Consider the following 10,685-nt stretch of genomic DNA (forward strand, 5'->3'; position numbering starts at 1 on the left):
AACTTTCTCATGTTTCTCATGGGAAAGACTTTTCCATGAAATGTGGAAATCATATTCTCATGGGAATGCAACTTTTCCATCTCTCTCCTTTGAAAACTCCAACCAAATAAGAGGCATTTCATTACTTTCCCGTTGACCACACTTTCCCTCCTTCTTTTCCCGCGAACTAAACGAGCCCTTCTAGTATTTGCTTTGAATGGGAGATGGGCAGAGGGAAAATTTGTACCTCTGTTTCAGTAGTTCTTGATGTCAAACATTTGCTAGTTTTGGATTCAAATCCCTACAATTTGATTGGGACTCATAAGCCAACCATTTTGCTAGCATATCTATCCCATAAGATGTATGATGTGCATAAACAAATAAAAGGTTCCCACATGCATCTGAATTATTCCTAAAGACCTTCTACTTTCATCAGACCATTTGTGGTAGGTCAGGTTTCTTTTTCTATGATTGCAGTGGAAGTGTCATGGCAATGCTAGTAGTCTGGCCCACCTTTTCTATATCTTAAAGGATTAATCAAATGTTGTGTATTCATAGTGTGTGGACTCGTGTGGGCGTGTGTTTAATCTCACATCAGTTATTTGCTGGGTAGATCTTAAGTGAACCTAAATAATACCTTCCGACTAGCCATTTTGGGTAAGATCCTAGGTTGTGACAAACAGTATCAGAGCGGACTCAGCCCATAACCTATGTGGACTCGGGGACACTGCAGCACGGATCCATTGGAGCCGACCACGAACCGACCGTGATGTTTGTGATTAGATTTGAATGGATTTAAACCCTTAATCTGATGAGGACATCAAAACTTGAACAAGGAAAGTATGTGAGGATGGTGCGGGCATGTGTTTAATCCCACATCCTACTCACAATATTTGTCTGTTAGAATTACAGAGCCTGTAGTTTAATTAACTGTCTTCCAATTTATGCATTCACATTATCAGACCTTGCCCTCTTATCTACACTCGTTCCAAGTCCAGGAGACTCCTGGAGGTTGCTCCTGAGTTGCAATGAATGTAAATGTCAAATTGGATTGATCCACCTTGCTGTTTAGTGTTTTACCTTCTTGGTCTCATCTGGAAACATGACACTAGTGTCAAGTGTTCAGATATGGCGACACGTCCATATTACAAAGATGTGTTATGAATATGTGCAAAATTAATTTTTTTGAGAGAAAATATGTACATATTTATATATCCAATGAATAATTTGTTGGACTGATTGCTTTATAACTTGACAGGCTTGATAAAAAAATTTCTAGATATAGTTTTTTTTTTTTTTGGCACGAATGTGGGGCAGACCCATCAGCACTTTAAATATCCAAGTCCAAATACTTGACAATGCACCGCTGAAGATTCAAACCCGAAACATCTGGTTGCTTAGCAGAGAGGTGTGACCATTGGAACAACTCCTGATTCACTTCAAGATTTTGTGCTGGGCTTGAAAACTTTCATGTATAAATGCTAAAAGTTGATATTTCAACAATGGTGACATGATGCTTTACTGAAATGTAGTCTCAAGGTGTGCTGAGACTTGTTCATATGATGTTGGTATTGGGTAGGCAGGCAGTCAGATTATGTCCACACTTGAATGTTGCATATTCTGATCCATAAATCTGACCTCATATTTGGATCTGTCATGGTGCTTCAATGTTAAGTTTGTGGCGTTATTGGATAATGAGCTACAAGTATTTTGTTTTCCAATGTGGAAATCTTTTATTTGGTTATATACTTTTAGAGTAGAGCCATAATTATAAGCTGTTGATGTCTTCAGAGCCTGCTTGTCTCGAACCTCCACATAAGGGGAGATAATCAAAATTTTGATCAATTACAATTTCTAGAAACATATCTGGCCTATGTTGTTGTTAGAATTGCTTCTGGGGATTCTTACCATTAAGGGCCTTTGAAGTGATTTTTTCTCAAGAAACGGACATTTGGGATGAAGAATTTTAGAACATAAATTGAAGGGAAAATAGAGCCACTTTTTGTGTCTGCAAAGCTATTCCACAATTTTTGGAAGATGACTGCTGAAGCAGGCATAGGAGGCTGTATTCATGCTTTAAGCCACATACATTTATACGACACTACTCTAAGAGAACAATTGAGCAACATGCTTAATTGCTTTAAGCTAGAAATGGAAAGGCAATGTTAACTTTTGATCATGGTGTTGTTGCTGTTGTTGTTCATTGGAAATTGGATGTCAGAAATTTTCTTCGGGTAGACCTTGAGCACATGCAATGGAGCCGTAGACAGTCAAATGAAATCTAATACATGAAATAATTTGATATATGGATAGTATCATTGTGGTAAAGACTGTAATGCTAGAGGAATCATTACTGCATGGCTTATTTAGAGTCCTAAAGGCTTTTCTGCACTGGTTAGCAGGTCCAATTTCTTTTTGTTTGTTTGTTTTTTTTTGGTGAAAACAACATTTATATAGCTCTTATATGGGTACAACCTGACAAGTCAGAAATAATAAAGTGATACAAAGAAGAGGGAATCTCAGAGGCACTAGTCCAAAGAAACTCTCCGGTGTGCCGAGCAACGTAAGAGGCAACCCAATCTGCGATTATGTTCGCCTTCCGATGCACGTATGCAGCCTGAAAGGAAGCCAACCCCGCTTATTAGTCTGATTTTTTTTTTTGTTTGTTTGAGATCACCTACCTGCACGTTTTATGATTAAAGAGATACTCCGTTCATACTTTTAGACATGTTATGGTGTTAACAACTAAAATGACAACAGATGTTCATAATGCCATGGTCACCCTTGTTTAATTCCAAACTCACAGGGCTTATTGCTTATCCTCTAGGTGATCCATGGCACACTCCAGTGGACAAGTCATAGTTGTAGCAACACGTAGCTCGTGGCTTATCCAACATCAGTTATATGCCCGATTAAGACATGGATTCTCAAAATATCTTGAAATGGTTCTTTCAGCTTGCTGCTGTTCTGAAATTTAAATAATCTCTGGAGCATAACTGTTGGGCCTAGATCGCGTGCAATTGCCTAAAAGTTTTTAAGCTTTATGGTTGAGAAGCATGTTTTCGTTTGTCGTTCTTGCATGGTAACCTCGCGATTGGATCAAGCTAGATTGCATAGAAGTTTGTCGTCTAGGCTTTCGTTACTTGTCGTTATCAAATTATTATCGGCGAAATGTTCCTTTCACAGGTGAAGTGTTTCTTTTATGCAAGTGCCGGTACGTACTTTTTTTTTTTTTTGGTATTAAAAAAAAAGACCGAGGGAGGGAAATTAACTCCAACCGCATGCAGCTCCTACTAGGCCCTCATTCCACCAAAAAATATTCGATGCAAGTAGAAAGTTTCTCATACCCTCCCTACCAGCACGGAGAACCCGCGTGTGAGTACATCATCCCAGCACCACCTCAGTATCAGAGAAGTAGTAGCGCTCCCAACAGGCAAACCAGGTGGAGGGCATTCGGTCCTCGCATTTAATCGACGCCCGCACATTTCAAATTTGGATCACTCCGTTGGAAACAAAGCTTCATTCCAACAATACTACCATCTCGGTGGTCCGGTACATACTTCTTTGAGGCATCATAAGTTCTCTTTTGGATCATTTAAGCTTGGATTCCTGCATATTTTAAGTAGTATCTTCGTTTGTCGTTCTTGCATGGTAGTCTCCTGGTCCGGTGAAGCTAGATTGGATAGAAGTTTGTCGTTTAGGCTTTCGGTATTTATCATTATCAAGCTGATAGGTATCCTAAGTTCGCTTTTGGGTCGCTAAGCTTGAATCTCAGCCCAAGAAGCATGTCCGTTTGTCGTTCTTACATGGTAGCACTGCGACAATTTCTTTTTTTATAACCGATTCTATATTACTAGATAAAAATGTCGATAATTTTTTTCATGCGACGGTAACAACTGACGCTTTTGAAAAAAAATTCCGCCGATATAGCTAGCCTCGTGATTCGGTGAAGCTAGATTGGATAAAACTTTCTAGACTTTCGTTATTCATCTAGTTCATCATAGTAGCATCTGTGAGCGTCCATTTCATAGCAAGTGATAGTACGTACTGTTTTGAGGTACCATTTATTCCTCTTTTGGGTCACATTTAAGCTTGTGTCTCTAATGTGTTCTGAAATTTCTCATTCTGTGTGTTGAGGCTTAGTGGCTTACACAGACAATTTCAAGTGGAAGGGTCCCCCAATGGCTGAAGAAGAATAGAGACCATTCTTTTCTTCTCTTTGATTGTGAGGAGAAAACCCAAACATAGCGGTTCTTATTCTTTTTTTCCTTTTTTTTCCTTTTTTGCTTTTTTCCTTTTTCAATGTAGTTGGGCTTCTGATGTCTCTTTTGCATCCAAACTGAAGGCATGCAAGTCAAATCAACACTAATGAGATCTGGCACATTTAATAATAAATAAATATTCAATTTAAATGATTTCATTTCTATACAGCTCCAGTCTAGTATCGCTTCTACTAGCACTCTGTTCTTATATCATTTACATAAGATAGCAGTAAAGATGGAAGACAATGATGAGGAGCCATTCAAGCTTTGCAGTAGCTGACAGAAGCCTCGGCGGTGCGAAACCTCCAGGTGAAGAGATAATCCTTGGAGTCGCAGTAGAGCCTTCTCACATCACAAGGCACATGGATGAAGGTCTTGGTGCCGTTGCTTGCCCACTGTATCCTCGCCCTGCATGAGAACCCCTTGGACGTCAGCGGCACCGACGACTCCGACAGGTCGAGCATCACCGCTCCGCTGATCCTCCTCGACGCCAGCCGCATCCCGAGACTGCGGCTGCCGACGGAGGCCATCAAGTCGAGCCAGGGGCACTCCGGCTGCCCGACCATCTCCTTGTAAGCTGAATTGGCGATCCGGACCCGGTTCCGGGAGTCGGAGACGACCGCCGGGAGCAGGTCGGACTCCACCTCCTCCTCCACCTCCTGGGGCTTCTTCGCAGGCGCCGGCGGGGCGGGGCCGGTGTCGAGGGTGATGGGCCCGATGGTGATGCTCGAGCCCACGGGCCGGATGGGCAGTGGCACGATGACCTTGGGCTGCTGGAGCTTCTGGAGGAGGTCCCGCTCCACGGGGATTCCTCGCGGGGGGGCGACGGAGACGAGGTCTCGGTCGGAATCCGGAGAGGGGTTGGGTGGGAGGAGGGAGAGGGTGAGGGGGTCGCCGGAGGTTTTGATGGGCGGTTTTTCGGGGGCGGAGAAGGAGGGGAGGAGAGGGAGCCCACGGGCGAGGCCCAGTTGGGCCGGGGTGGTGGAGGGGAGGAGTGGTGGAAAGAAGGGGGTGCGCGGGCGCTTGGAGGGGAGAGAGGCGAGGGTGGAGCGGCCGCGCTTGCGGGCGCGGCAGGGGCGGCCGCGAAGGTGGAGGGCGGCGGCGGAGGCGGAGGCGAAGGAGGGGGATGGGGATGGGGAGGAGTGGTCAGATGGGCCGTCGGGGAGCGGGGGGAGAGCGGGCTTGGGGGCGATGGGCCGGAAGCGGGCCATGATCTCGTGGGTCTTGGCCACGTCAACGGCGGACTGGAGCATCGCCATGGCTCTCTCTCTCTCTCTACAGTGGGTGATGGGGGAAGAGAGGGGGTGGTGGTGGGAGGGGTTTTAGAGAGGGGGTGGGCCAATGGGGGGAGGGCAACAGGACGGTGGCGGAGGAGGGCAGGGGAGGTGGCACGTGTGCGAAGGTTGGGTACGTGGAGAGGTGGGCTGTGGAAGGAGGACACGTTGGCTTGGAGCGAGGAGATTTAAGGGATCCGTACTGTGATAGGGTGGCAAGAGGAGAAGGGGTTTCTCTCTCTCCTTTTCTTTCTTGTTTGTTTGTTGGTTTCTCTCGCTTTCTCTCTAGACATTTGCCGTCCGGCAAGGCTGGTCAGGGGAGGCTGATGGCTTCCGGCCAATGGCCCTGGGGCTGTGGGCGGTGGAAACGAATGGTTGGAGGACAAGTGTCATGGCGGAGTCCATGCGCGGCTACACATGCGAAGGGGATGCAAGGGGGTTGGCGGTTTCGGGTTGGACTGGGGTTTTGTCTCGCTCTGCCCGAGGGTTTAAAAAGATAGAGAGAGAGAGAGAGCGTGGGGGTCTCCGTTAGTGGCGGGTGTCGACCGATCGAGGGGGGTGGGAGAAGAAGCAAGAGGGGATGGCTGTCGTGAAGCGAGCGAAGAGAGCGGGGCACCCAGCCGTTGGAATTGTGGGAAGTAACGCTCTCTCACTTGAGCGTGCTTGGGGTCCGCATGGTTTGGTGGGAGGGTGTGTAAGTGGGTGCGTTCTGTGTTTTGAGGGGAATTTGGGCGTCACGTGGCAGGATGGTGAGGGACAAGTGGCTGGCTACGTACGTCCTCGGTTTTGTACCTCTTGGTACGCTGTTCCCCCGGAATCATGTACATATAGCTTAACCTTGTACCAAGGAAAAAGCTCATGGGAAAATATTAATCCCCGTTCCCCTTCCTCTTCTAAACATTAATTTTTATAATGGAACTGGTACTCGCAACGAGCACGAAAAACAGAAGATGCGGAGAAAAGGTATCCAACTGAGGTCTTAGAAGAGTAATTTTTAGATAATGGAATAGATCTGTGAGAGATCCGAGCTTTCTCCGTTGTAAGCAATTATTGTTTGATATCTCTAAATTAAGCATGTGTTTAAACCACAAATTTGTTTGGAGATCATCAAACAAGACAACACATGGAATTTTCAAAATTTGGCAGGTCTTGTTCATAGAAAAAATGTCATGTGAGCAAAACTAATTGATAAAAGTTAGATTTGGATGATAATAACTAACAAGAAAAAATGATTTCATATAAGAACAACCATGTGGCGAATTTCTAGAGTTTGATAATGACAGTGAGAGCCAATTGCAGAAAATTTCTTTGAAATTAAGGATGAAACTCATAAGCATTATGTTTGACTGCCTTTGATTGTAGCATAAGACAAATTAAAATAGTTAAAATTACAGCAGTAAGCATAATTATTTTATGATTTTTGTCTATTTTGTTTGACTAAAAATTTGTGCTTCTGTTTGGCATACTTTATTGTATTTCCTTGGCGTGATATGAGAAATAAGATTGCTTTTTAGCTTAAAATAGACAAATGATGATCTTACCTTTGTCATCAACCACTCATTTCCAAATATTTTGTTTAAATAAATAATCAAGCAACCAATGAGTACGCAATACTTAACATTCAACTAAGAATGACAAGTACCTTGGCAGAATTCGAAATAAAATTAGTGATGTGCATCTCTAATGAGATGCATAAATGATTTTTTTTTTCAAGTTTAAGATATAATTGGGAAGGGTTCCTCAATCAAATTCATCTTTGTTGGAGAAAATGTACCCATTTGCTTATAGTTCAAAGGAATGATCTCACTAAGACAAATCGTAGGTGCATATTGGTTGACCTAGAATCAATACGTGAATAGAGCAAAATTCAGCAAAACTTATATACATGATTGGTGTAGGCATCTATCCCAAGAAGCAAATGATTATTTATGCAATGAAACCACCACATGCTTAATTGTTGTTAGGAAAGTATAGATATGCTTGGCATTCATTATATTTTGTGTTGTAATTTTAGGTGAAAGCAACATGTCTATATTATTTATTATCTCAATTTTTGGGCTGTCATTTAGCTCGGAGGGTGCATCTACTACTACTATTTCGACCTTATCCTTCTGTTGTAATAACATCCAATAGTTATAAATGTCAAGCACAACAAAAATTAAAGATGATGTTTCCTTTATTTTTTTAATCAGGGCTCAATAACAAGTGATATATTTCATTCAGATGGATTCCTTAGCCTAAAAGAAACGAGAAGAAAAATCCAAAATTATAAATAAATGCTAGCACAAGAGATAAAAGGATGAAAGTCTCAAGCAAGTTTTCCACCACAATAAACACGACATAGAACTTTTCTAAATGCTACACCTCGTTTGAAACTCTAGGCTTATTCCATTGATAAGTGGAAAGCACACTAAGAATCAGCTATTATTATTATTATTATTATTTGTTAAGAGGATGTGGCCATGAAAAATTGGCACCACCGGAGAGTAACAGGAAGTAAGCCAAAGAATTGAGTTTTTAACCCTAGTAGATACAAGGTTTTATTTTTTTTTAAAAAAACTGTATATGATTTTTCAATGACTTCCATAAAATACAAAGAAGATGTCATGTGCATTGCATGTGCAGAAAGTCTAGCTAAAATTTCTAATATTAACATAAGATATCTAGGAAGAAGAGTGGCTATTCAACCTAGAGCTATGTGTTAATAGCTTACTAGATTTGGAGTTCCTTTAATGAACTCATTTTATATTTATGTCTCTGTACTTATAAGACAAGAAGAGAGAGAATAACCAATCATCCTTAACCCTTAAGCTATATCAAAAGGCACCTTAATTTTTTAATTTTCAATTCTAGAAAATAACACTAAAAGACTTGAAACATTTTAGACTTCTACAAAAAAAGGTTTCTCTAACATTGATGGGCATCACAACAAACTCCAATTTAATAAAAAAAATGTTATAAATCATTGTAACAATTATTTTTAAGCTTTTAGAATTACAATTTTAATGAAATTATCTAGCAGTCATATGTATCTGCAAGTGCATTGTAACTAGTAAACCTTTAAAATATGAGAGCATCTCAAAAATTTAGTTCCATCATCCTCCAACAAGTAACCTTGGCATCAAACTACATATAAACCTAACTTACATGCATGAGTATACATGCTTTTCCAAAAAAAAAAATGGTTCAACTTTATGTAGCACAATTTTTTAAATAAATGATGATTAGGCATTGTGGTAAAGGATTTTTCTTTCCCGGCCGATGCTAGAGATTCCCTCCATGAAGGAAGTTTAATAAAACATTTCTAAATCCTTTATAGTTCAAACTTGACCAAATTTAGATTTAGGACTCTTTCAACATTGTCCAAGTTTAATATGATCCGGTATAGGTTCAATTCAAGTTGCCTTGGGCTGGTTTACGTGGACTATTCTTGATCTTACTAAGTTGATAATAATTTATGTTGTTATGGTCCTTATCATAACCTTGATAAAAGCCTATTCTTTACATTCGAGAGACAAGCTTTCTCCTTAACCCCTGAGAGCAAATGTCTATTTTCTCAAGTCTCTCAAACTTGAGAGCTACTTCCCTTGCTCATAATCAAAGACTTAAGGTTTAACTCTAAGGGTAATTGAGATCCACCTCTTGGATTGACTACTATTTTATATTTTATCTGTGATACAAATGGAATGCCCATTGAGCTTATGTATCTTGCCAAAGCTAATAGATTTGGATGTATTTTTTGCAGAAATTAATGAATGAGGTGTGTCGCCTTTCCAACAAATAATAATAAAAATAATAATAATTCTACTTTTGATTTGGATGGTTATATTATGTTTATTTCATGGTCCTAAAAAATTTTAAGCATAATTATGTACAAAATAAATAGAACTATACATGAAAACAGGCATAATTGTGCGCATAACATGCGTAACTTTGCGGACAACTCTTGTTTAATTGTGTGCGAGGATTAACTAACTACCTAAGGACTCAATGTGAAGGCAATAAAATAATGACGAGGTGTTCCCAGACTTGATAAATTAGCTTAGTATTTTCAGAGTTGGTACCTAAAATATATTGGTCCAAGAAAAAAGAGACTAACTCAACTTTGAAGCTTGGGCTCACTAAACTTTCTATTAGCTTGAAGCCAATCTATTAGCTTGCATGAAGACCTCCGTTGGTGATGCACAATGAGAACATTCCCCCCACTGTTTCCCTTTTTCTGTTCTAAAGAAGAAATCTTTTCTAAAGAAGACAATAAGAAATTTATCAGTTTGCAATTGTGCATGTGTTCATAAAAGTTTCTTGAACAAGCCTGAAGCCCTCATATATCCATGAGAATGGCTGGAGTTCAATCTCCTAATCGTTGTATGGTGCTATCTCTTTGAGTCATTTCTTTCTTAGCCTAAAGCTAAGTCCATAGCTTGTCTCTTGTCTTGGTACGTAGTTCCATAGCTTGTCCTTAACTATAGTGCCCTGAGCTGGTTAAATGGTATTTGGGCTTATTTGACTGTCCCAAATTAGGTCAAACATTTCTATCAAAAAAATTAGGTTTTGAATAATTGTGCTACCCCTGAGATCAGGTGAATACTCTCCACCTAGATTGTAAAAACAAATCTTAAGGTATCGTTTCAGTGAGTCACAATTTATTTTGACATAATTTTCTAACTTTAGCCCAACTTGTTTTGTAATATTTCAAAAAATTAAATTGCTAGCCTTTAAAGAGTAATTTAGAAATTTTCAAGTTAATATTAGGTGTGTACACATCTAGACACTAGTGCCAAGGCTTGATCGAGCCGGACCAAGCTCAAAAACTAGGCTCGTTTTGTAGTTCAGGTGAGCTCAAGCTAGCTCTTTTAATCTTATCCAGAGTCCAAGCCAAGTCCGGGACTTCGTGAAAGCAATGAATGGGCCCAAGGAGGCCTCATCACTGAGGGCATTCGATTCCACTAGGTGTTCATTTTTCCTTCTTTTCTGCCCGTTAACTCCACTTGTTTCTATTCACATGCATTGCATCAACTCGAATTAGTACTCATGAATCAATTTAAGTGTGAAGAGTGGAGAGAAGCCACTTCCTCTAAAAATTCATAGAAAAGAAAAAAGGGGAAAATTTTAAATAAATAAATATTCAATGTCCGATGTTGGATATCCAATATTAACTCAAACAACCTGT

General features: G+C 40.6%; 1 protein-coding gene across 1 annotated transcript; it reads right to left on the reverse strand.

Annotated features, from left to right (window-relative positions):
• Positions 1-4,370: 4,370 nt before the first annotated feature.
• LOC120107255 (ras-associated and pleckstrin homology domains-containing protein 1-like) lies at positions 4,371-5,500 on the reverse strand. Its single transcript, XM_039120465.1, has one exon. It carries the CDS (start codon positions 5,498-5,500, stop codon positions 4,502-4,504), a length of 999 nt encoding a protein of 332 aa, XP_038976393.1. The 3' UTR covers positions 4,371-4,501.
• Between the last annotated feature and the right edge of the window lie 5,185 nt (positions 5,501-10,685).

The sequence above is a fragment of the Phoenix dactylifera genome, unplaced genomic scaffold, assembly GCF_009389715.1.
Source record: "Phoenix dactylifera cultivar Barhee BC4 unplaced genomic scaffold, palm_55x_up_171113_PBpolish2nd_filt_p 000806F, whole genome shotgun sequence".
Classification (NCBI taxonomy): Eukaryota; Viridiplantae; Streptophyta; class Magnoliopsida; order Arecales; family Arecaceae; genus Phoenix; species Phoenix dactylifera.

Bases quoted from the DNA above. Each gene is read 5' to 3' on its own strand.
- LOC120107255 (XM_039120465.1), bottom strand. From the start codon at position 5,500: ATGGCGATGCTCCAGTCCGCCGTTGACGTGGCCAAGACCCACGAGATC.